At 43.1% G+C, this 26944-nt stretch overlaps 1 protein-coding gene across 4 annotated transcripts in view; it reads right to left on the bottom strand.

Moving 5' to 3' along the window:
• Positions 1-13199: 13199 nt before the first annotated feature.
• Positions 13200-26944, bottom strand: part of GRIA1 (glutamate ionotropic receptor AMPA type subunit 1) — a 304474-nt gene continuing 290729 nt past the window's right edge. For all 4 annotated transcript variants that reach the window (XM_047073505.1, XM_047073496.1, XM_047073479.1 and 1 more), the window contains 2 exons: positions 21046-21180; positions 13200-13400 (listed from right to left, as the gene is read on the bottom strand). In XM_047073505.1, the coding sequence (XP_046929461.1) occupies positions 13200-13400; positions 21046-21180 (336 nt within the window). The remainder of the gene's footprint in view (positions 13401-21045; positions 21181-26944) is intronic.

Consider the following 26944-nt stretch of genomic DNA (forward strand, 5'->3'; position numbering starts at 1 on the left):
TAATCCCGAATACTGGACATCTGTGATCTCTCTTCACCTTTCTCTCCCTGGCACAGGCAAGACTACACCTTCATAATGAGATTAGAGGAGTGGGAATGTCACTTCTGTGAGGTTGGGGCAGTGAGTCTGCTCTGTCTGCAGTCTTCTGACTTGAATTCCACATATGCTTCTTGCCACCGTTGCTCCTGCTGTACTGGACTGGGACAGGGGTGGGCAGGGATGGCTCATTATGCCGAAGTGGGAGGCAGGGGCCATGAGAAGCGTGGGCTCTGGAAGAATGTCATCCAGCGGGAAAGGAGCACGCGGTGGGACAGAGGAGAAAAGAGCAAAGGCAATCACACCTGCAGTCAGGCTGATCACATTCCGTGAGGGTGGGCACTACCAAGTTAAAAGAAAATGGCAGTGGTGACACCTGTCTTAGGGGTCCGCAGGAGGAAGAGCTTCTGCAGATTTGACCATGTAATGAGCCTTGGTTTTCTGTGGCAAGGAGACAGGCAGAGCTGCACGTAGAGAATACAGAAGCACACTTTGCCTGAGATATAATCCTTGATTCCAGTCATCCATTATTAATTCATTAATTTATTGAGTACTGAACACATGCTAGGCTTGGTGAGATAGTGGGTGAGGGAGGTTTCTGGGGCTGTGGTTAAACGTTCTGGGTTGGGCTTGGACAGCCCATGAATCCTTGTGAGCCTCTGTTTCCTCATCTGTAAAATGGGGATATTAGTGCCTGCCCCGTGCCCCTTACAGGGTTACTGTGAAGCTAGAATGAGGTCATATGTGTAGAAAATATTTCTTCAACTGGCCCTGCAACAACCCTTTCTTTAGTGGGCCTGGGAGAAAAGAGAGGATGACAAGTAACTGATTTTCATTGTCAATGCACATCTCTTATAAACAGATCAGAGACTAGTTTACAAGTTTGATTCTGGGTCCTTAATGAGGATTCCACATTAATCTTCTTTCCAGGCTTGGATACAGGGGATTTTGGAGGCAGACAATTCTGAACTGCAAGACTGCCTCCACCAATTGGCAGTTCTGTGACGGAGGGCAAGTGGTTTAACCTTTCTAAGAGGCACAGGTGAAAGCAAAGATAATGCCTGCCTTTCAGACCATTTTTATAGGCATTAAGAGAGACAGAGAGAGCGAGCACGCATATGTTTTGCCATCAGGTACAGGAACTGGCTTCATTGAAAGGTGTATGTACCTGACTGAGACCTCCTGGTGCCCCAGAAGTTGAATAATCTGACACCCTTCTGATTGATATTCTTTAATTATTTTTTTTTATCACCATGTAGAATACAGAGTACAGGCTATTAGGGATAACAGCAGCACTATCTCTATCTGTGTGTGCCAAAGAAGAATGTAAAAAGCTCTTGGTTAACACTTTAGAAAGCTTTCATTGCAATTATCTGGAGGTTCTCCTTGAGGCACTCTGGTGAGCAGAATTTTCTGCATCTCCTCAAATTTCTAGTGATGGCAACAAAAACATCTGTCCTGTCAGACCACCATTTAGTGTGGCTCTGCCTGCAAAACAATGATTAGTTTCCTTCTTCTCTACTTTTGTATTTGTAGGGCCATCCCTTGGCTGATTACATCCTCAAGTTAGCTGGTACAGGCTTTTACTTTTTTCCTCCACATAAAGGGTATCACATGACCAGCAACTGTCTGGCATTCTCAAGAGATAGAGTGCAGAGATCATGAGTCAAGAAGCTCATATTTCAGTCCTAGTTCACCACCTTTTGCTTATGTGACTTTAGGCAAGTCTCTTGATCTTCCTAAGTCTCAGTTTTAATTTATAAAATGGAAAAATAATGATACCTACTCTGTCCACCATTCAGGACATTGCTATGTATCAAGACAGGCAGTAGTTACGAAAGAGATTTGTGGCTACAGGATTCTGTGGCATTGTGAAAGATTATTATTTTAGAGCAACCATGACTCTAAGCAAAAGCATCACATACAGTGAGTGGAATTTTGTCTATGAGCCAATGGGGGCCAATGGGGTGGGAATAGATTTTTCAGGGACTCTCTAAAAGTACTAAACTGCTGCTTGACCTTGCTGGCCTATGTATCAGTGTGGTTTGCCTCTACCATTTTTCTCTTTATGTATTCTCATTTATCTATGCAGTCTACCTCAAGTCCTGATGGGATTTATGCATTTCATGTTTTTCTTTCCATCAAAGGCACTGCATTTAATGCAAAGTTGATGGCTAACTGTAGGTGTTCTATCTCTGCTGCAGAAGAGAAATAAACATGAAACAACAAAGCTCTCCTTCTCTCCCTGCAATGGTTCTGTGTGTGTGTGTGTGTGTGTGTGTGTGTGTGTGTGTGTGTAGGAGAGACAGAGAGAGGGAGATGGGAGGAGGGATGAGGAAGGAGGAGAAGGGAGGAAGGGAACAGGAGAGAGGGAGGTATAGATCCTTTGATATTATCCTCCTTTTCAAAGGATGAAGGAAATAAAATTTTATGTACAGAAAGAAACCCTTTTTGAAGCCCTACTTATTGCTTCTTTAACAGTAAATCTTTTTCAGAGAATTTTCAGGTGTTTATGAGTTAACAGTCTCAGCATCCCTCAGAAGATGGGTCCATAGGAAAACATTCTTTTCCTTGATAGCAGAGGAGAAAATGGAGGCTGACAGGAGTCAGGATGGTGACCCTGATGCCTCAGCACTTGCAAATGGGTTTGGACAGGAAACATTTGAATTTAGTCAGACCAGTTTGAAACCAGTTGCCAGAATAGAAACCACTGATTAGAGCTCAATTACTGACTTTTTCTTAAGTACTTATTATACAGTTTCTAGCTGGTCAGTGACTGATGAATCAGGATTCCTTCGGTTGTTAGAGATGGAAATCTAACCCAAAGTAGCTTAGGCAGATGAGGCAAGTGATTAACTCTCATCCCTGGGTAACCGGCTAAAGTCTGGCCTTTGGAACTGGGTCCAGGCCCTCAGATGACATCAGGACTCTTTTCCTACATCATGCATCTTGGCTCGGGTCAGTTGGCTTTGTTCTCTCCTACTGCAAAAAAATCTTTATCTACATGAGTCCGAAGATAGCCCTTGGATAATTTTAGCTTGGATTCAAAATGCAAAGGCCTTCTTCTCACTTGAACTACAGATTTAAAAAGTCTCGGGAAAGGGTTTGAATTGGCCAGATTTGGGTCACAAGATCATGTCTAGCCTGATCACTGTGGCCAGGGCAGAACAGGACTATTCTGGCCTGGGCCAGAGGTGTGTAGAAGGACAGGCTACCGAGGTAGGCAGCACAGCCAACACCACGTGATTCCATGGGAGTGGGACCAGCTCCCCAAAGGAAGGGATGCCAACTGTTAGAGCCCAGAGATGTCTATTATCCGTACAGCACTGGATTCTTCCTAATGGGTTTCCAATAGCTGAGAAGTTAGTTTTTATATCATTGCTAAATGGTTTCTAAGCAGTTCATTAAACTGATTACTCAATCAAATGAAATTAACAGCTGTTTTTTGCCTTTTCCTCTCTAAATGAGTTCGTGTCTAAAGACAGGCCCTCTAAGTCACAACACGTTTTTATTGAAAGAAATATCAAAACAATTTTTTTTTCTGATCATGGTTTCATGGAAAGATGAAGAAAAGGATGATGAACAATTTTTCTTCTAACAGATCTAGATAAACATTTTTTAAAGCATTGTTTTCCTCCCAGAATTATTTAGCTAACTGCTTAATCTTCCACTTCAAACCCCACAAAAGTCCAACCGTGGGCTTCTCTGCTGAATAACCAATTTCTTTTGTCTTTGTGTGATTACTTTTCAGGTAGGCACATTAAAGCAAGGGCCTCCTAATTGTAAAATTGTGGTATTTTCCTTCAGCAGCCTTGAATTTTGCATTCTGAATTCTTTGCTTACCTCCTTGTGTCCCTATCCCAGGTACCTCTTTACTATTCCTATCAAAAGCTAGTATTAGGAAAACACCTGGTAACAAGCATTTTAACCCAGTTTGCCTCTGCCAGTTGTTCTTGCTTACCAAGAACATTTCTAAAGAAACTTAAGTTTGTGCAATAAAAAAGGTTTTGTCCCGGATAAGAAATTTTGGGACACAGTAAACATAAAAAAAATTTTTTTTTTAGTTGGGGGACAATTTTATCACTATTTTGAAGTCCCACTCTCCGGGCATTTGCCCACTTTATATCTGAGACTAGTCCTCGTAAGAATTTTCAACAATTTTCCTCAATCCAAAAAAAAGCTTTCCCAGATCATGGTCCAGTTTATCCAGGTACACTTAACTAGCTCTACAGAGCCAGATGAAAAGCCAGACAGTGAGATTTAGGGTTGTATGCATGTGAGAAGATCTCTCTCTACATGCAAAGTACCCAGGACTTGGAGCCAGGAGAGCTAGCTTCTAGCCAGTCTTGGTTTAACTAGGAACTTACACCACTCTGGGAAAGTCAATAATTTTCTAGGGCCTCAAGATCACTTATTTATGGAATATAGTTGGATAAAATAATAATTAGATGATTTCTAAGGCCCCTACCACTTGAACTTTTCTGACTCTCTTCCATTTAGGTAAAACATTTATCCATAGGAAATGCGACTATCTCTCCCCAAGGATATGTAAGCATGAAATCAGATAATGTACGTAAAATGCCTGGCACAGAGCAGATGTCAAACAAATGGTAGTGGTAATGCTGATCACCATTAATGATTGTACCACATAGTTCCTGTAATGTGGTGTTTAGGGACTGATTTTGTGGGCTGTTTTCCTTGTTGGTAGTAGCGGCCTTACTGTGGCAATAGTCCAAATGTAGACACACACTTATTTAGAATCCCTAGATCCAAGGAGCCCCTGCCATGTGATACATATAAGATACTATTATCAACATTTACCATGGGCCCAAAATACCTCCACTCCTCAGGAATTGATGAAAATGTTTTACTACGGCTGGAATGGGGCTGGAATGGTGAATATGTTGCAAAGCACCTGTCTTTCCTCATTTTGTGCTCCCGACTTGATTTATAAATCCATCTTGGTTCCTTTTATTGGCTATAGACTGGATCAAAAATCTCTTGCATCACAATGTCTTTGGTGGTACAACACCCATTAGTGCCCTGAAAGTCATTACCTTTTTCCCTGGTCAGGCAAGTGCCATCCACAGGTGGCAGGTCTGTCTCCTACTGGGGCTTTTTTTTTTCTTAATTGTCATGTGGACAGATGGCTTCCTATAATCCGTAATGGGAATTCCTGTGTTGTAGGAATTACACAAAATCTAGGTGTCTAAAGTTCCACTTCTACCTCTGAGCCTCTGTTTGCTCAGGAATGAAAGTGGGGTAGTAATTCGGCTCCACAGGCTAACTGCCATGGTGATTATATTTGGTAGGTATAGAGCACACCTAGCACAGTGCCTGGCACAGAGTAGGTGCCCAAAATACATGCTTCTTGCTAAACTCAATACCTGATACCAGAATGGATTTCTTCCTCAGCCCCCAAAACTTCAACTCCCTATTTCATGATGTATTAAATAAACACTCCTCTCGCCCAGTCCAGCCTTCTCTGTCATTGCTTGCCTGGACATGCGGCACAAGCTGCATTGTACTTGCCCTTTTCCCAAACGGACCCTGCCTCTTCCTGCCCTGATGCTCTGACTCATTCTGCACCTCCTTCTTTGAATGCCTTTTCTGTCTCTGACTGTGTAATGCCTACCCAGGCAACACAAGAATGTCATCACCTCCTTCCCTTATTTCCCCAGAGCTCTGCCTCCTTTGGGCACTAAAATGCAATTCACTTCTACCTCTCTCATTCCTCAGGTCATTCAACAGATACTCATTGAGGTTCTATTATGTACCTGGCATTGTGCTGCGGCAACAGGGTCCCTGGTCTTGTGAGTGTATTTTAGATGGGAAGAGGCAGACAGTAAGCAAGTAGACAAGATATGATTAGGTGGTGATGAGCAATGTGAGACTGAATGACATCAGGGCTAGTCTGCATAGGTGGAGAGGGAAGGATGTTCTGGGGGAGACGACATTTTTAGCCAAGACATGGGTAAGGAGCTAGCCTTGCAAGTGAAAAGGGTTTCAAGTGGAGGAACCAACAGGCACAAGAGCCTTGAGATGGAGTAAGCATGGCATGCTGGGGATGCCATGCATGTTTGAGAAACAGGACAGAAGCTGTGTGGCCGGAAAATTGTGATCAGGGAGAAAGTGAATAGCATCTATTCAGAGTCCCCTTTTTAAAGGCTGGGCACAAGGTGGCGAGCAGCATGTGGAAGCCTGGATCCAGGCACTTCAACTTTTTCCATCTACTTTAACCTTGTGTTATACTTAATGGTGTTTCTGAGCTTTATTTCTTCTTCCTATTATTGACACTTCATGAGACAGGACTATCAGTTATTTGACTCCTTATTCCCCATGACATCTACCTGTGGACATGGGTGCTCATTATGTATGTTGATGAGAAGAAAAAGTGTATATTCTGGGATTAGAAATGAAGCTTATCCAGTTTTTTTGTGGGTGTGGGGTGGGTGTGGTAGGGATCACCTGGACACCTCTCAGCTGATTCTAGCTGCAGAGCCACCTGCAAAAGGAGACTGGGTAGAGCATAAGCTCTTCTGCAGGCAGAGCCCCTACTGCCTCCTGAGCCACAGCTGTTGGCTCTGGCTGCTTGATTGAACCCCAAGCCATGGCTTCTTTGGGCTCCATAGATTTATGCTGTGGGCCAAACACTTCTGACTTTAGCTTACTTCCCTAAACCTGGTTTCTTCCTTGACAAAATCCTGTAACTGTTCATCTTCTCTGATGGTTCACCTGATTTAGGATCCCTGCGCTTTTACTCTCCAGCCTTATTCTGCCATCGTCCATGCTCAACTGTATGTAATTGCAATGCTGTAATTACATAAGATGGGGTTTCTCAACCTCGGCACTATTGACATTTTGGGCCGGATAATTCTTTGTTGTGGGAAGTTGCACTGTGTGTTGTAGAAATTTAGTGGCGTCCCTGGGTTTTTACCCACTAAATGCCGTCAGCACCTCTGCCCATAGTTGTGGCAATAAAAAATATCTCCAGACATTGCCAACTGTCCGGGAGGCACAAAATCTGCTCTGGTTGAGAATCAGTGACATAAGGCTACAACTAAGAGGGATCTTAGAGACCAATTAGATGAATCCCACTTCTCCCACTTCACAAATGAGGTCACTGAGGCCCAGAGTAGGAAATGTGTTGCCCAGGGTCACACCACAAATTGGCAGCAATGTAGGCAATCGGCTTCATATTTTTTTCAATCTCCAGTGCGTTTCGTTAGTGTGGTGAAATCTTACGAGGCAGTCAGGTAAAGTGAAAAGGTGGTGGCTTTAGAGAGACAGAGTGGGATTGGAATCTAGGTCAAGTCATTGACTGGCTGCATGACCTTGGGTTCTGAATCTGAGTTTCCATTTCCTCTTATGCAAAGTGGGGGTGATAAATCCCCACCTCGCAGGATTGTTTTGAGGACTAAAGGAGAGATTTGTCCTAGCTTCTTACCCGGTATGCAGTTAGTGCTTAGCCAATGTTGGTTCCCTCCTTCCTTGTAGGGCTATGAAAATGGCAAGTGTGGTACAGAGAAGTTAGGCTTGTCTTAGTAGGACTCAGAGTGCCCATGGAAGATTAGGTCAGTAGGCACTTCTTTCCAGTGGACTATGTTAAAAATGCAAGTGGTGGGATTTGGTGTTTGTAATGGAAACAGCCAAGTAGTTTTCCTGTTTGGAAAATAACTGGCTGTGTTGAAAGCTGATTCATTTCACAAAGTTATTTCCCACCCCCACCATGCCCTTTCCTGAGGAGATATCTTTGATAATTGTATCTTATCTCTAATGTCCTGTGTCTCTCTCTTCTCCCAGGAGAATGTTATGTTATTATAGACATGTCTAAGGAGGAAAGGAGTGTTCAGACCCCATGTCCTTGGGAACAGTATTTTTTCTTCCTCTTTTATCAGGTGAATCTAATGGTATTTTCTCTTGGGACCAGGGAGATTTGACTCCATCTGGTAACTTGCATTCTGGTGTTAGTCTGACCACTGACAGAAATGACCCTAATATAGTTCTTGGTAATTTTCAGATAAGTTTCTATGAGCGTTTTCTCTGACTCCCAAGCTGACACAACTGCAGTGGTTCTCAATCTGGGCTGCATATTGTAATCACTTAAAAGTTTAAAAGAAAACCAGACAACACCAATACACTGACAAATATGCCTGAGCTCAGATAAACCATATTTGGAGATGTATCTTGGGCACTAGTGATTTTGTGTAAAGTTCAATAGGTGATTCCAGTGTGCAATTAGCATCCAGTATCACTGCTTATTTTGACACCAGATATCCTAGATCTTTGATGAGAAAGATGAGGCTCAGAGAAGTTAACAATATTCTTGTCCAAGATTGTAAAGGAAGAAGGAAGAGAAGCCAGGTGTTGTGAATCCTGATCTAGGTCTTTCCACTGTACCAATTTGCTTCTATACTCATGATGTGATCTGGAAACTTCAAGAAATAAAAGCTTTTTGAAAATTACAAAGCACTGAAGTAAGGTTGTCAGTGGCCAGACTAACACCAGAACACAGGACTACCTGATGGCAGTCAAGTCTCCATAGTCCCAAGGGGAAAATGCCATTGTATTTGGTAAAAAGGAAGATGGCTTCTTATGCAAGAACTCAGTTTTCTTAGCTGTAAAGTGAGATAGGAATGTATTGCCTAGACATTCTTTCCTTGAAAGAACATTAGTATTTGGTGAGGAAAGAACTTGCCATTTTGTTTCTTAATTAGGATAAGTTGAGTTTTGAGATTTCATTGAAAGATATTCATGCTCATTTCTGTAGGGTATTGCTGACTCTCTCTGAAGTCTATATTAGGGTGTTATTGAACAAATAACCTGAATAGGGCTATAAAAGATGCAAGATAAAGTAAGGAAAATCAGTGGATATGTATGTCAACTTTCACACCTGTGGCATCTCCTTGACTCCAGGGGCAGTCCAATATACTCTGAGGATACTCTGACCATTAGGAACTCCTTTCTGTAGCTGAGACTAAGTCCATTGTCCTGTAACTCCCAGAATGGATCTTGGTCTTAGTCATACAAAAAGCTAGTACAAAAAGCTAGCACCATTTCCCCAGGATGGCCCTGAAGATCCTTCTTCAGGCTGAATCAACTATTTTGCAGGGGACCTGCTTTTCAGTCCCCTTTCCAATGTGCTTGCTGCTCCCTAGCCTGGATCTATTTTAAAGGGACGGTAAGTAACTCTTTCTCCTCTTCTCCATTTTTGCAGTCCGGTCTGGAGTAGTGATTTCTACTAACTCAGAAAGACAGGTTGGCTTTCCCAAAGGTGTAGCAGGTATAGCTGTAAAGCATTCTTTTTTTTTTAAAAAAAGTTATTTTTGGCTTTATAAGAAGGTAGAGAACTGCTTGCCTGCTATTTTCCTGACCATCATGCATCATGACCTGGTTACCAGTGAGATAGGTAATGTAAAGGCTTTGGATTCAGGCAGACCCAGTTCAAATCCTGGTTCTGTCACTTATAGGAGCATGAGCAAGTTATGTAATCTTTTAAAGTCTGAGTTCCTCTTTCAGAAGGCCCTACCTGAGAGGGCCATTATAGTAATATAGAAAGTATGAAGTGTGCTTAACATAGCATATGCTCAGTACATGGTGACATGTGCTCTTATAGCCATTATGATCATTATCCCAGCTATTTGAAAGAAAGGTGACAGAGATTAATTTTCTCCACCTGTCAGTGTTTCTCCACAGAAACACTGTTAAAGTGTTTCTTCATTCAGAGGCACCCTACATGCTGGAGGTGACTGTAGGTGTTGAAATAATGATTGGAGCTTCAATCAAAAGAACACGAGTCCACTGGTTTTTTTGCTTTCCTTCAACCCTTTACCATAGAGGTGGTGGTTACTGTCTGAAATGCCACAATTAGAACTTTGTTAATTTATTTGAGATCTCTGACCCCTGTTAATATGCCAAATTCCTTGGGAAAGAAAACATTTGAAGTTGTTCTTAATCATCGGTATCTAAATGTCAATAAATGTCAGATCCTTTAGAGAAAGCCCATCTTGCTGGAGTGAAAGAAAAACTTGCAGGAAAGAATGAGAGGATCATGTGGTGTGGGACCAGGATGATCTATGTTTAAGCATGGTCTAAACTGGTTTTGGTTGTGACTCCGCACATCACAGATACACCTAGACTCCACTTAGACACTCCCCAGAGAAGACTGGGGGTGTCTGGAAGATATACCCTGTGAGCCATCCAGTTCTCTGGAGGTACTGTGACCACTGTATGTCAAGCCCTGCTCCCTATGCAGTTGGAACTGTGGCCCTTGAAAACCAATATTACTCGGGTTTTTTGCTTTGTTTTGTTTTGTTTTTGTTTTTTGTTTTGGTTATCCTGTTTGAATGAATAACTCACGGTGAACTAGTTTAGCTGAAATGACTCATTTGAGAGCTGTTTGTGAATCAGGAATGGTGGTTACCATTAAAAATGTTCAGCAATAAGGAAATAACATAACCTTTAGAGCTTTGGCTTCAGAAATGGCACAAAAATGGAATGGACAAATATGAAAAGTAGATAATGGATCCACAGTGATTTAATTCTTGGTGATACTTTCATTTTATGCAAATACCAAAAGAAAAAAAAAAAAACAAACCCTGGCTACTTGAAAGAAAAACAGGAACCAAAAAAATATTTAGTGTTTGATCAAGCAAAAATCCTTTCACACATCTGTCAAGAGAATTAAAACAAATATAGATGTTAAATAAAAGGCCCAGGTACCAAAGAGCAAAATTTAATGAAAGCCAGAACTGTTAAGTATGGATTCCTGTTGAGAAAAATGTCAATCTCTTTCAGAGTTTTCCCAGTACTCTATTTTTAAGAAAAGTGTAGTAAAAATACATAATACAAGTTAACTTTTTTCTTGCTTTTGTTTTCCCCCGTCACCCCTCTATTGATAAAAAGCATCTTCTGTGGAGTCTTGGACCCCCACACAGCATATACTCTCATTGTTAGCTTAGATGGTCTCTCCCTATCAGATCATGTTAGTGGTGAGCTGGGTGGCTGGAGAGGCATCTTACCAAAGGAAAAGGTCTTTGAAGCATGTTGATAGTAACAGGGATATTTCTAACTCCTCTGAAATGCACTCCCTAATGACAGGTCATATCATATTCTGCAGTGGTAGGCTAAGGGCTGACAAAAATCTGGTGGGAGGACAGGGGATGGGGAGGACATCAGCTGGCAGTAGTGAGAAGTAAAAAATCCATCTTGAGGGTCCTGCTTCACGTACCATGCCCACATTGACACGTGAAAAGACTGAACAACACTTGAGTTGAAAGGGCATAGAGTTTGATTTGGGGATGGTTCTTTGCTACGGCTGATACTAGGAGAATGGGGGAGACATAGAGATGGTGGGTGTCCACTGAGAGAATCCACAGATGAAGCCAATCATGCTGCACCTACTTGTTGGTAGGCTCCCAAACCTTTAGTTTGTCAGTTGCTAATGATAACCCCTAGCAGATAAGACTGGAGAGAAGTAGGGGGTAAGGAAATAAGCCAGAACATGGTTATCAATAAAAGCTAAAGACACATGGCACACACTGAATCATGCACCTAGGAGAGTGGCTGCTGGACAGCTGGAAGCCAATTGCACCAAGAATGAGAGTTGGGATCTCCAAGAAAGCTATGTACCAGGAACCTCCTTTCCAACTAAAGTTGCAGTCAGCCTGAGTCTCTCTCTATGTACCCTGTCACTTCTCTAAACTTGCTTTAGTTCAGCTTTATAGTCACAATCATGGGCATATTGAGTCTGTTCATTGGAATAATACATCCTCATTCTGTCTCAGCCAGGGGGAAGGTCAGCCTTCTTGGGTTAGAAGTTGGGGTCAGTGATCTTAAGGTCCCCAATGTCATTATCAACTTAATTCATCTCCTTGTTTTCCTTAAAGTAATTCAGCCTTGGGTATTTTACTTTCTAAAGTGGCCACATGCTAAAACAACATTTTTATATGGACATAAAAATCCAAGTTCTCCAGGTCAGCAAAACTCTAAGCTGACTTGGTCTCTTAATCCTAGGACAGCGCACACCATGGAAGGTTCTGTTGCTTGTGGGCTTCAATGATGCTTCCTCTTCCAAAATTCTTCCATCCTTTTTTTTTTTTGCATTCAGTTTGCATAGCATTTTCCCCCATATCAGAGGCTCCAAAGAGAGTCTACTCCACAGTGGGGTTCCTGCTCAGATGTCAAGCAAATGAAAAGTGACAATCATGGGCAATATCTCCCGGGCTGTCAGTTATTCCCAAGGCTGTACTTGGTTCAGGAGGCCAATTCAGCCACCAGAGTGCCTTTGGGCTTGAGCATAGCAGAAAGACATACTGCTCAGTGCTGAGGTTGACTCTGTGAAGAAACCACCTAAGGTCTATGGGATGGCTGTTACTCATTAAAGGAAGCTCTCTCTGAGACTCCAGCAATAACTTTGTGAGTCCTCCTCTGACTGCACACCTGCCTTTGTCCTCTCCACCACCCTTGGTCTGAATTGCTTTTTGCACATGTTCTCAGCTACATCAGTGTCTAGGAGGTGCCCTTCCTGGGGAAGGCAGTCCACTTCTCCAACAACATCCATCCTCATCCATGTCTTGGGGTCGAGAAATGGAGGGTAACTTAGAGAGCTCCCATAGCAAATTAGTTTGAAGGTTGCCTTTTTCCTTTTGCTTGCTTGTAAAGTGGAGCGAATCTTTAATCTCCAATCTGAAAACTGAAGAGACATGGGTAGGGAGTTGGGAATAAGAAGCCAGGAGGAGGAAGGGGCCTAACAGAACCTTCAAACCATGGATATTAGTAAGAAAGAAAATCTTGCACACACTAAGACACATTAACAAATGAATTAAAAGAAAACAGTACAGTTTCCTCATTAATGTTCCTATGACTCCATTTTCAGAGACATAGGCTCTGTTCAACAGGGTTATTCTCCCCTTATTGCGGTGCAGTGTTATTTATCATCCTCACTTAACAAACGGAAAAGGGTGAAAGAACATCAAAAAAGGAAGAGGGACGGCAAAATGATTTTTCAATTCTTCAGGAAAATCTGGTGAATCATCTGATCCTTGTGGTCATGGTGGTTGGTGGCGGTTGCGTTTCAATTTTACTGTTTTTGGCACTGAAGGGCTTGGTATGGAATTGGGGGAGCTTGAGCTTGCTCCCCAAGGGGTCTCCATCTGCTCCAGTTACAATCCTGTGGCTCCCAAGGGCATCCCTGAACTGTGGCTCATGCAGGGAATCGACTGCATGGACTTGGGGAAGTCATGGCTGACCACCCGGCCGTTTTCTCCACTGCCGCCACCGCTGGTTCCTGCCCCACTGTTTCGCGGGAGTGTCGATGTCCGTATGGCTTCATTGATGGATTGCTGTGGGATCAAACAGAAACCCTTTTCAGGAGGACCGGGGGTTCTTCCCCAGGTCCTTGGCAGTGACTGGTAAGGAGAATGAGTCAAAGCTGGACTTAAAATCTCACTCCACTTCTCCTCCCCACCCAACCCCTTTCCTTATCCGGAATGCTAACCTTGGCTTCCCATGAACTCACAAAACAGCTGTGTGGCTCTGGACAAGTCTGATCTCATCTCTGGACCTCCTGTTCTCTCTGTGTAATGAGGTGTGTTAGACTGGGTGGTCACTAAGATCCTTTCTAGTTTTTATATTCTGTGATTTCTAAAGATAGAAGTATTCCATGGTAGTATTAATGGTAATAAATGTAGCAACATGATCAAGTGGAAAAGCTCTAGAAAGGGGTTTGGGAAACTTGGGATTTTAGTTCTGGTTCTGACATCAACTAGTTGTATGACCTTGTGCATATCTCCTTACCTCTCTAAACCTTTAAAATCTCCATGTTTGTAAAATGTGATAATCTATGCACCTGCAGACTTTTGTTAGCAAGAATGGTGCTACTGCGTGAAAAATGATTTGAAATGTTAAAAAAAAAAAGAAGTATGTTACTGCTGAGTTAAAATTTAAAACTACCTCTGATTTGATTTAGGAAAAATTCTTTCCTGCCTCTAGTAGTATGTGTTATGGGAATATAGGACTTGTTTGAATAATAGTAAAAATGTAATTGGAAAGAAGCATGTGCTAAAGAAAATGAGAATGCGTTCCAAAGATCATTATCTGAAGGTCAGCTGCTTCCCAACAGCACATATAACCTGACTTCTAGACTGACACATCAGTTCATTGCTATTAAGCTTGTGATTTCCAAAATATTAGACTTCTAGATATGAAAAGGACTCCGGTGATCCCCTAAGGGTCAGATGAGTGAGGTAGAATGTTCAAGACCACAACCTGGAATTAGAACCATATCTTATTAGATAAGAAGAAGGGTTCTGTTCTGAGTTCCTTTGGAGAAAGAAGCTTCATGACATGAAATCCAAACCTGTCTCTCTTCTTGTCACTTTTAATTTCCTATTAAGAGATACTCATAGAATTTTTGAGGTGGGGGTTGATTTCTTGGGAATCATATATAGGAGAATTGTCTATGAGTTGAGAGGTGTCTGAGACCAATTGTACCAATCCTTCAATTCTGTTCTCACCTCCTTCTTGAAGCCATCCTAGACTGTACCATCAAGTGTTTGCCCCCTTCAGCCTAGTACTCCTACATTACACATGCTTTTGTAATGGTTCTGCTTCAGGTTTGTGGGTTTTCTCTTCTTTAAGAGAGCTGTCTGGAGGAGGGCAGGGTTCATTTTTCCCCCAGTCTATAGCTGTCTCCCATAGTACCCAGCATGTAGTTAGATGCTGAATAGATATCCTTAAATTTGTCTAAAAAAAACAAAAACAAAATCCAACCACCTAGAGCCCTTCTCAACAAGTTTATGAATTTTCTTCTCTGCATATTTCCATGATCCTAGTGATCAGAGAAGTCAGTCACTCTCTGATGGCCAGATAGACATAAACAGCAGTTTGACCTAATTTTTATTCTTTGTACTATACTATGCTGGAAGTATTATTACTAGCAATTCTGACAGTCTTTTTTTTAAGAGTTCTTTTTAAAATCCCTGATTCAGACAGATTTGCCCCAAAGGATGCTCTACCCACACTGGTTCTGCCTCCTCCTCAAGCCTCCGGACTTGATTTATTTATATTCTGCCTTGATTGTCTTCCACTCAAGAGGAAATGTGCCCTGGATTGCATTCTTCTAAGTGAAGGCCAAATAAAAACTACTGTGATGCTCTATGGGTGAAATGTGAAAAGAAAACCCAAGGAATTAATGGTTATTTATTCTCACTTATGCTTATTTGTGTGTATGGGAATGAGGAAACATTCTATGGATTAACTTGGGATGTTTATCTTTTATGATTTTTCTCTACCACATCCCTTTAATTAAAAAATAAAGTTTAAAGTTCACACAGATAATCCTGGGCTTTGTTTCTAAAAAAGTCTCACATATTCCCATAATATTCTATTGAAGTTGGTGATACTTGATGAATTTATCTTAAAGGATAAGATTGGTGGCATAGTAAATATTGGTGCCTACCAAAGTCTGAGATAACTTAGCTAGGCATGTAGCTAAAACCCTCCATGTTCACACCACTCAGAAATGGTTTTCTTGGAAGTTAAGGGCTTCTCCAAGGTCAATAACTCCATAATCCTACTGACAGTGAGTGCTACCTGCTTACCGGCTTCTTTTCTAAGACACTTATGGGATCGCAGGAGAACAGATGAATGGAGTCAAAACTTTGGAGTGGAAAGCAATTCTACAAATTACTAGATCATTAGTTCTCAAATTTGACTGCACAATGGAATTATCTGGGGAGTTTTCTGGGGAAAAGCACTGATGCCTCAGATATACCCTCAAAGATGTTGACTTACTAGGTGTGATGCATGGCCTGGACATCTGGGCTTTTAAAAACTCCTCAGGTGATTCTAATGTGCAAGCAAGGTTGAAATACACACATCTAGTTTATATCCTTCACTTTATAGAGAAAGTGAGGACTTCGGACCAACTGACTTAAGGTTGTAGTTATCTGTCACCTAGTGTCAAAGTGGATGACCTTCTAATTGTACCCTCTGTAGCTAGGCTATCATAAGCTGATGTCCTTCTTCCCCTTGCCTCTAGGAAATGAAGTTCTCCCTCGTCCATCCTTGACATACCAGCCATTCTTAAAGTTCATCCTTACAGTTGTTTTTGAAGCTGATACCCAGGGAGAAAAGTGTGAGTTAAAAGTCCAACCTCCAGCACCCCCAGGTTAACTCTTGAGAGACTCATTTCTCTAACAGTGTTTACATCCAAACTCCCCAGCCACCTGCTTTTCTAAGAAAAGTCTTCCCAGACTCTGCACATCCTAGAACATCCTAATAAAAGCTCAACCTCAGTGATGACCTCCTACTAGCATGTGTGCTAAGAGCCAGAGTGACTGCCTGCTGTGGAGGACACATCCCTGTGTTACCAAGTCTCTCAGCTGCTTGATAATTCTAGGCAAACATGTAAAGCTTCAGCTGCTGTGGCTTAAATACAGTTCATGTCAGTATTGCCACATACAATTGTTTTCCACAGGGAGAAATATGGGCAATAATACAGACACTGGTTATCTTTAATGTCAGTGAAGGACTCAGTTTTGGTCTGTTTCTCCAGGCAGAGGAAAGGGGATCTGAGACTTCAATCTGGAGCATGTCTTAGGTTATGTATCTTTGCAACTATATGACCACTTAAATCTTACTCAAATGGTGTGGTTGTCAGAAGTCCCTTTCTGAGTCCCCACCTCTCATGTGTTCTCTTCTTCCTGAAGTCTTCTTATGCTCTGGTGAGCATGGACTTCTTCCTATTTCTGGGCATAAGTTCTAATATTTGGGTGTCTCACACATGGGCATCCTTTGCAGGCAATGCCTTTCCCCTGGTTAATTCCTTCCATACTTCAAGTCTGCTAGATACCAGTTTCTCAGGAGAACCTCTCTGATCTGTCCCAGCCCTCATTCCCTCAACAGGACTTGACAGTCCAGCATTTTTCTTCAAACACTCACTGAACATGTAAGTATCTATTTACTTTCTGTCTTCCCATCATACTTGTAGCTTCTTGAGAACAGAAGCTATGTCTGTTTTGTTCCTGAGTATGTCCCCAGTGCTGAGCAATGCCTCATACAGTGGTGCTCAGTATGTCTTTGTGGAAGGAATGCCTCCAGGATGATTTCCCACTGTCCTGTGACACCTATTGTGTGTCTTGTTCCTATGACATATCAAAAAGGAAAGGGGTTCGACAACACACAAGCAATAGATTACTAATCATGGATGGCCTCAACAACTACCTCAGGAAAACCTAAGGATAGGGCTGCATCTTATTTGTCTATGTACTGTGGCTGCCACTTGAGGACACACATGGTAGGTACTCAGAATGATCTTTTCCTGCATTGGAAGTCTAATTCCTGTTTTTCCAGCTCCTAGCTTGTGTGACCTTACTAGGACAAACTACTTAAGCTTCTTTGAATCCCTATTTCTTCATCTGAAGAATTGTAAGCACAACACATTACAGGGTTAATGAAAATGTATATAAAGTACTTTGAACATGGAAGTTACTAAAAAGATGTCATCTTCCCTTCTTTTCTTCTTCTTCCCTTTTCTACCCCCCTTCCTTTTCTTCTTATCTCTTCTTTGCACAGTGGGGAAAGGCTCTTTGACCATGGTTGAGAAATTGGGGGTTGGCCCTCAACTATGTTTAGGGGCTCAAGATCTTAAAAGTTGGCCAAACACAGTGATCAAGGAAAGGAACAGGAATGAAGTTTCTCACCAACAGCCTGTGACACTGTTAACATGTCTGTAAAGAGCTAACTGCCTCTGGGGAAGGCTAATTACAGAATAATAAAGAAAACTATCAAGTTGTGAACTCATCTGAGAGGCAGGTTGATAGTGTTCTACTTTTCTCCTTTGGACAAGAGAGAAGTTGGTGGGGCTTCAGAACTGAAAGGCTGGGTTGATTAAGAAAGACAGTAAAAGTATCTTCTCTGCAGTTGGAAGATTAAAACATCTATTAGGAACCTTGATGAGTTGGGCAGAAGTTGTGTCGAACAATGGAATTAATTATAAAATATTGTGGTGAAAGATCCTGATGAATGAGTCTAAGAGATCCTGATGTTGGCTTCTGAGAAATTTGACATCTTTGTAAAGGAAAGGGTGCGAATGTCCCCCAACAAGTTATGGCATGACTCAGTGGCCTCTTCTAAGGATTCTTGTCTTAACCTGAATGTTGTGATTTCAGTGGTGAAAGCCAACTGTCTAGTTTTAAGAGGATCCCAGTCTTTAACCACCCTGGTACCGTTACCTGGCACTGACCATGATTATTGGGACATGGTAATCCCATGGGAAGGGTCAGAGGTCCAAGCAGTTCCTGCTTGATGGGTGCCTGCTCTCATGTGATTTTATGAACACAAACAGATGGGGCCAGAACCACCTTGGACGATGATGTTTGTGCTTCCAGCCTGGGTGGTTTTGATGGTCGTATTTGTTTACCCAAATAGCAGCTCTCCCCCATGCATCACTTCATCCTTCAAGAGTTTTTCTCTTCTGGGGACAATTCTACATAATTTTACTGATAATTATCCTATGTGTGTGGAATGTCCAAAGAGAAATTAGACATACTTCTTACCTTAAAGAACTCACAATCTATATAGCTCAAAAAACCTAGGACACGTAAGTAGGGGCAGTAAAAGGAAAGTGTTAAAAAGACTGTAGCTGATCACTAATGGGAAAAATAATTATTATTATAAATAGTAGTTATCAGTGTGAGTATTGTTATTTATTGAGAGCTTATTATGACCCAGGAATTTTGACAATCCCTTTATGTCCATTTATCACACAATGCTCACAATAATTTTATGAGATATGTCCTACCACTAGCCCCATTCTATAGAAAATGAGGATCAGAGAGCTACTGGAGCTTGTCCCAGATGACACAGTTGGCAAATAGAGCAGGCAGAATCTATGCTCAGACAGTCTCTAGAGCCTGTGCTTTAGGCCACCACACTGCACTGTGCTCTCGGGGACCAGTGAGAAGGAGATCCTGCGATATGAAGCAGGCCAATCTTGAACACTTGGTTTGGGTCATAGCTCACATGGAAGGTTTTGGGGTGTTATAAAGGTTGTAGTTCACCTAGCTTTTTTTCTGTTCTCCTCTGCCTCCAGAGTGGGCTTTCCTCACTTTGGAGAATTTTTGGGCTTATGTTTGGGTGGAATAGGAAAAGAAATCTTTGTTTAGGTTCTAGGAGACCTTATTGTGCTTGTCAAGCTCTTTGGAGGTCTACCCTGGGTTTAAGGTCTGAGGCCCATGCTTTTGCTCTGCTTTGTCCTTTCTGAGAAGACCTGGTGTGGGTGAGCTGGTTAAGGGTAGGAATGAGGTGTTCCTAGGTCCGCTGGCTAAATACCATCATACTACCCTCCCTTAATTGTTCCTTGTTATTGTATCTTGGTTACATTGCCTTTTAAATGGGCCCTATGGGCAGAAGATGGGGAGAGAGATTAGCCTGCATTAAGGCACATGGGTGGGAAGCACAAGGTGGGTGGCTAGAGTACGGAGTATGTAAGAGCAGATTGCTTGGGAGGGGAAAGTAGGCTGGAACCATGATGTGGAAATGCTGAATGCCAGGACAGAAGGTCTGAATGCCAGGACAGAAGGCCCTCCTCCTCCAACTCCCACTCTCTGTGTACAGAACTGAATACAGAGTTTCCAAACAGGGGAAGCAAATGTCCAGCAATGTCTTCTCCAAGAGCGACCCTGGAGATATGTGTAGGGCTGTTGCCCCAAGGCTGAGAGTGGCTAGGCAAGAGGCTATGGTCGTGATTCAACAGTGGGTATATACTGAGGTTATATAGGCTTCTCAGGTCACATTCTAGGAGAGCAAATCCTACCAATGAATCTTCTTAGTCTGGTCAAACCAACGTAACAGCTTAGGGTACATTGCTCAGTGACTGCATTTCCCTCCACTTTTGTTGGTCTGAATCCCACTTGTCCTTCCTCTTAATTTTTGCCTCTTCCTGGAAGCCTTCTCTAATTTATGCCTCCTCTGTATTCCTATAGGCCTTCCTATCTATAAGTTGCTTCACTGAGTAATTTTGCCGTGCAATTTTTTGTTGTTGAAGGTCACAGATTGTATCTCCAACCTCTGTGTCTCATTATGATATCTTGCTCATGGTGTTGCCTACATAATTAACACTTGCATGAATATTTTCTTATTGAAGCTAAATCATGAAATGTGAGGGGTCTTGAAGGTTATTTAATCCAAACTCCCTTTGAGTATTTGAACCTATATCCTCCCCCAGAGTTACTTGGCCTCTACTTGTATACCTCCAGTGATGGGAGGCTTGCTACTTATTGGGATAGTCCATTTCCTTTCCCAGTAGCTCTGAAAGAACATTAGATCTCACTGTGTTAACCTCTGTTCTCCATAGCTTTTAGTAATTAGTTCGTATTGTACACTTTGGGACCCCACAGAACTCGTCTATTTTTTTTCCCACCTGCAAAGTCTTCACGTTTTTATAGACAGCTCTCATATCCTCCACAATTCTCTTTTCCGGCTATTTGCCTTCAGCAAATAGGGTCATCTAGCTAACTTGCTGCTCTTCTGTGCATGATTCTCTTTGCCAAAGTCCATCTCACAGTAGAGTAACTAAGAAAAGACCTAACTCACCAAGCATGGCAAGATTATCTATCTTACAGAGGGTAGACACCCTCTCCTGTATTTTGAGAGCTACACTTCTGTTAATGAAAACTCAGAGAGAATCTACTTTTGCAGCAACCACTCTTGCCTCACATTGTGTTGACTGTCCACTTAAACTCCTAACTTTTAGTCTCACCACCCCATCTCTGGCTGGTACAGTTGTTTCCCAGGCCTTATGTTGACCCTGACACATCCCATCTCCCTTCCTTTCTCATAGCTGTCTCCTTTCCCATCACCTTTCCCATCGGAGCTTTCTGGGCCCCTGCCCAGAGCTAACTTCAACCTTGTTTCACTCTCCACCCTTTCTAGCACAGACACTCCCAGGAAACCCAGCTGTATCACAAAACAGGGTAGGAAAAAGGCCTGGGAAGACGATGCCACCTTCATCCGCTTGGATTCGCTACGGGATTTGTAGCAGAACTCGATTAAGGCAACCAGCATGGCTAGTCCAAGTCCTCCAATCAGGATGTAGAACACGCCTGCCACATTGCTGAGGCTCAGAGCACTTGTCTTGTCCTAGGAAGGGGAGGAGGGAAGGGGGCAGGGGGAAGAGTAAAGTGAGCCAAAAGGCTAGAGACCATCCAAGCAATAGCATTTTTACACACATACACTCAACCCCATCACCCTTTTTAACATTCAAAATAGTCGGAGAGGCTTTTTATTCATTGATAGAGTGCTAAATATTCCTAGGAAAAAGGTGTGTGTGTGTGTGTGTGTGTGTGTGTGTGTGTGTGTGTGTGTGACAATATCCCAAAGCATCCCTGATTATATTTAATTTATAATTACATTTCCCTCCCTCTACAATGCCTGTTCTGGGGCAAGAGGCACCACAAGAAATTCAGGCAGCTTCTACCAAAATCTGCATCCTTGAGCTTACCCTATTCTTTCAGAGAATGTGTGCCTCCCTTTCTAGTTCAGTTCCTGTCCCCCACCTCTCTGTTGTGCAAAGCATCGGCCTTGCTTATTGTTTATGTCTCTGAGTGTTTTTCTGAGTTGGCACTTAAAGTGAACTTTTCCCTAGATGTACGTTTAATTTCAATTTAATAAGAGAGTTATTGCACACATAATAAAGACCAATCAATGTGTACTTTTAACTTACTGATCTGAGTCTCAATCTAGGGAAAAAAGAAAACGGGGGGAGGGGGTCTTAGAATAGTAAAAAGGCACTTGGATAGAAAAATGGCTCTATTAAATCCTAGTAATTATGTTTAATTGGTGTCATTTTTCTGTTGGAGGTGCTTGCTAAAAGACATCGTAGGCAGACTCAGGTAGCTGAATTTAGAAATCTCTGGTGCCTACAGTAAAAGATCTTACACTGGTTCTGGATGAACAAAGTCATGGAACAGACTAATTCCCAGGGCTGGGGGATAAGTACCCATGTCCAGTAGTGGGTAGACAGAGCTCACTTTGTGGGGCCTGAGAAAGGCCATCAGTGTGGTGAGACTGTCCCTGCATTCTGTCACCTCCAGTCAGGTTCAAACTGTCGGACTGAGGAAACTGGGGACCAGTTTCCTTTGGGGACCAAAGGAAACTGGTGGTCAGGGTGAGAGTTATAGCTCAGAGAGAGGCGGAAAGTGCTCAGTCAAAATTTTGACACAGGCAAGTGAACATCTTTAAATCTTCAAAGAATACTCATTCTTAGAGTCATGGTGGCTCTAACATCTTCGTTTATATTGTTTGCTCGTGTACAACAAGTTTCTCATTGAATTAAAATGAAATGCACACTTCAGCTGGCACAGGTACACACCATGGTTGGTTAGTTGGTAACAATGGATAGGATATAGCTTTTATGTCTCTGTATGTATTCTTTTTCAGGTGGGGATGGAGGCAAGCCAAACAAAAGGTGAACTGTCTTGCCCTAGGGACTCCTTGGACATCTGCCTATTAAGATCTGGACGTGTGGAAAGGAGTTTGCTATGGACTAAGTCAGTGGGCTCTGCCCTAGTTCCACTTGGTGCATTGTACAGGATTCAGCAGGGCTGAGCTTGGGGACTGCAGCTGGCAAATAGGAGCATGCCTTCCCTCCCCAGAAGCAGCACTAGCTAGCAGAGCTGTAGGATTATCTAAAGCACACCCCTTTGGTGGCTTCCTGTATTGCTAAAGCAGATGGCTCTTGAATATGGGTTACACTTGGCAAGACATATTCTGGCTGTGGAAGCAGTGGAAATGATTCTTCCAAGGGGTAGAATTTCTCCTGCTCTGGTATAATGGCCTGATAAGGGATATGCCCAAAATGCTTGGTTCAAGAGTTGGCTAGACAAGTAAATCCCCACTTGGTGTGGTTTTTCAAAACACTCAAAATGTCTCCCTGTTTGTCATTCAGGAGGTCTGTAATTCTGTTTCAGAGACCAGGATTTATGGTCAGTAGAAGTTCCTATAAAACTCGTCTGTGTGGGGGGAAAATTTTTTTTTTTAAAAAAACCAAACCAACTTTTCTGTATAGACGGGGCTAGGGGTAAGGTGGGGAGGCATGTTAATGTGTCATCAGTTCACACCTTAAAAAAGAGTGGTTGACAGTGATGCTCAGAGGGAGTGGATGAGGAACAGGCCTGGGGGAAGGTGGTGCGCAGGAAGCTGGGAGGAAAGAAAGAAGTCCTGTTGGCTTCGCATGATAATCAGCCTTTCAATAGCTGAAGTGCACCTTGCCTCCTTGGTCACCAACACTTTGTGTTTTCTTCCTCATGGTCTTTTCAAGTTCACCTTGGTTGACGATTGTCTTCAAGGATAAGGGAATAGTGGGCATCCTTTTTTTTTTTTTTTTTTTTTTTTTTGGTCACTCTCTTCAAGAAACCCTAAGAGGGCATCTATCTCCTTGGCCATAGAGTGTGGGGTGTCTATTTCTGGTATACCTGGGATGAGATCTTCATATGAAAGTAGGGATAAAGGGCATATTGTATGTAATTGCAGAAGAAGAAACATCCAGTGGCTGAGCACTTGACTATGTCTGGAGGTGGAGAGCATCTTTCACTTCTGAAGGAGGTCTCTGGCCTACAGAGACCGCAATGTGTGTTGGAGGACACATCCCATACAAACAGAGAGGGTAGCCACATGGTATGGGGAGTTCCACCTCTTGAAGGACAGACAGTGCCACTCATCCCCTTCTTATGCCAACACAGGGGGTGAGGGAAAGACTTCTGGAATCAAGGGGGCACCCGGGACCTTTCCCTACCTGTATTAGGAAGCAAACTTAGATGTAGCACGACTGTCTAATCTGGCATAATTTGATAGGGTGTGGAATGAAAGGCTGGTGTTGCTATTTTCTTAGCTCACATAGTTGGGGAGTTTACATTTAGGCAAGATTTTATGATCTCCCTTATGTGTACCATTTGCTTTTTGATCACACCAACTTTAGCTCTTTCAAAGGAGGCCCGAGGCCGCGGTCTTCTGTTCAGTTGCCTTTAATGACTCTCTTTGACTCACTCTGGGAATATGATGGGATATCCAGGAGCAGGGTTAAAAATCCACTTTTAATCAGACCAGAGCTCTGATTCCTCCATACAAGAGGATGTGTTTCTTCATGGACTTATGTATGAACAGCTGTGTTCACGTTTCCTGGGAAAGCTACAAGCTTCCCAGATATGACCAGGGAGAGAGAAAAGCTAGAACCTGAGTCTTTTGAGCACCCTTCTGGGGGACTCCATTCTCCTCCCATCCCATAGCAGCTGTACTCCCAAAAGCCAGGCAGCTTGTTGGTGGGAGTGAAAAAGTCACAACTTGTCTTCTGCCAGGAGGGAGGGAAGAGAGTGACAGCACTGAGAAGAATGACAGGTGAAAAGAAAACCCAAAAAAATCCATCTTTCAGAATTGTTGGGCTTGTTGTCATGGTGATGAGCACCCCCCCTTCATCCATCCCCCTTAACCTGTTGTCTTGAATTGTCGCCTCCCTCATGTGGAAGGGAGAGGTTTTAATTTTCACATTTTTTCTTGCTCTTCCCACATAATGGGGGACTGTCCCAGACTCCCTCTGTGTTTCTGAGCCAACATCCCGTCCAAGAATATGGGGCTGGCTTAAGTCTTCATGAAGAGGTTTGAGCCAGGCCTGAGAAGGAGGGACTTGAAGCTTTTTTTTAATGGCTTAAGTAGAAAGTTCCAAGGAGAAGCCAAAGCCTTTGGCCATAGGACCATTCCCTCCCATAGAGACTGGTGGTGCCCATCATCCAAGGCCTGCTAAGTCTGGACCAAGGCTTCAGGTTTCTCCAACTGCTTCTTATCTTCCTGTTAAGAGTGTGAACTCCTACAAAGCAAAGCCTCCAGCTCCTGCTCTTCTTTCCATTCCATAGGAATTCCACACATTTTCTGATGTCTGTACATTTGGACTTTTAGGGGCTGCTTTCAATTGTTTCACATGCTGAATGTGTGACCTGACTTGCCTTTCAGGGTCTAGAGAGAAGTCCAACCCATTTCCTACCTACTAGCCTTCCTGCTATAATAGGCTTTCACTTGTGCTTTTCCAGAACTTGGATTTTTAGCCCATGAGCCATTTTCCCGAGTGGTTGATTATTTCCTAGGAATAGAGACTCAGTAGTTGGCTAGGCTCACTTACTAGCTAGGACCAAAGTGAGGAAGCTACGGGGAGGTGGATTTGATTCAACTAAGGAAGATCTTTTGATTCAGTAGAGCTGTCCAAATGTGGAATGTTTTGCCATGGATGGTGGTGAGTACGCCAAACATAGATGCATTCAGGAAAAAACTGATGGGGTCATCTAAGGGATTCGAGCACTAGATAGTTAGATGAAGTGACCTTTGACACTCACCCCAACCCCAAGAGATTTGGGGCATCTGAGGAGTTCCTAGAGGGCCTGAGATCATTGAGCCTCTTATAAATTCTCCCTAGAGACTAACTTCTTTAGGGGATGCAAAAAAGGAACTCACGTTAATTGGCAACTTCTGCTGTTTCCATTTCCAATCTAGGCCAGTTCCCCAGCCTGCGTATTTTCCCCAAGAGCAACACAGGATGAGAATCGGCCCATTGTACTAATAATTGGCAAGGCAAATGCTGTGAAAGTAAGGGTTGTGGGGGCGGCTCTTGTCAGCAGTGTGTGCTCAGGGACTGGCTGCTGTACAATGCACCACAGAACATCCTGACTTGAAACAAAACTGCAGCAGAGAACTCAAGGAGATGGTATGGGTCTTGGAGGGGAACCCAGCTAGCTGAAGCTGAGGCCTCTTCTATAGTGGGGGGAATTTTCCAAAACACAGGCATTAGTCTGGGATAAAGTGGGCATCCCTGTAGGAGGCCTTCACTGTGAGCAGAATATCTGTGTGGAATATGCATTGGAGAGCTGAGGTCTTGTGTGTCAAAAGAAAATGGATCCTGCTGTCCGCCGAGGTGCTCCTGGCTTGTGGACCCAAAGCAAGAGTTTTTAATGGAAGAATCTTTGTTTGTGTCTAGTCCCTTCTCCTAGGGCAGTGGTGGGAGACCTAGGATGTGTGGTTTAGGGGCACTGGGGAGGACCTAAAGTGTTTCCACATTCAATCTGTGATCTAGGTAATTGCTGTGCGTTGACCATGTCATCTTGGAACACACATAACTCCTAGGAGATTCACCCTGAAGTCACTGGTTCTCTCTAGGCCACTGTCTGCTCTGCCTTACAGAGGCTGGGAACCCTGACCCTGAACAGGATTCTAGCTGGAGCCAGAAGCCTCCAGGGTTTGTGGGGGATGAATGACTTCCACATCTCTTTGTCTCAAGGATATATCCCCCACCCGTGTCTTTCTTACAATGCCTCTTGGGGGTGTCTTTAGTGCAGGAGCCTATAGAGTGTAGGTTGAGGAAGTGAGTGGAGCAGAGCATCACTGTATGATTCCCAGGTCTTTCCAGGTGGCCAGTGCTCTTTATGTGAGGGGGCATGGATAGGAGCTTGCACACAGTGCAAGGACAGAGCTGGCAGTTTGTATCTTTTGCCTTCTAGGCCTTGCTGAGGGTAAGCATGGGAAGGTGAGTACATCCAAAGTGGATGGATTTACCCTACTGGTGGTGGGGCAGTGTGGCATAGTGGGAAGAGGTGTGGCTCGCGGGCTAGGAACCTAAGCTGACTTCTTCCCCAGGTTTGTTGCTGAGTCACTGGGCAATCGGGGAGTCACTAAGTGAGTGTTGTCCACCTCTGGTTGGTATGGGAGATGGCATTAGACGATACACAGAACTAAGTGACACTGACCACAAAGTAAGGATATTATTCTCTTTGAATCTTTCTAAGCCAATAAGAAAGTCCCAGTTTGGTGCTGTTCAGCCTAATACTTCTCTATCATTTGCTCCTTTCCCTTTTCAAGACAGATCGGA

The sequence above is a fragment of the Lynx rufus genome, unplaced genomic scaffold (genome assembly GCF_022079265.1).
Source record: "Lynx rufus isolate CCGP_SWC_20201006 ecotype Redwood Valley unplaced genomic scaffold, mLynRuf1.p SCAF_1, whole genome shotgun sequence".
In the NCBI taxonomy this organism is placed as follows: domain Eukaryota; kingdom Metazoa; phylum Chordata; class Mammalia; order Carnivora; family Felidae; genus Lynx; species Lynx rufus.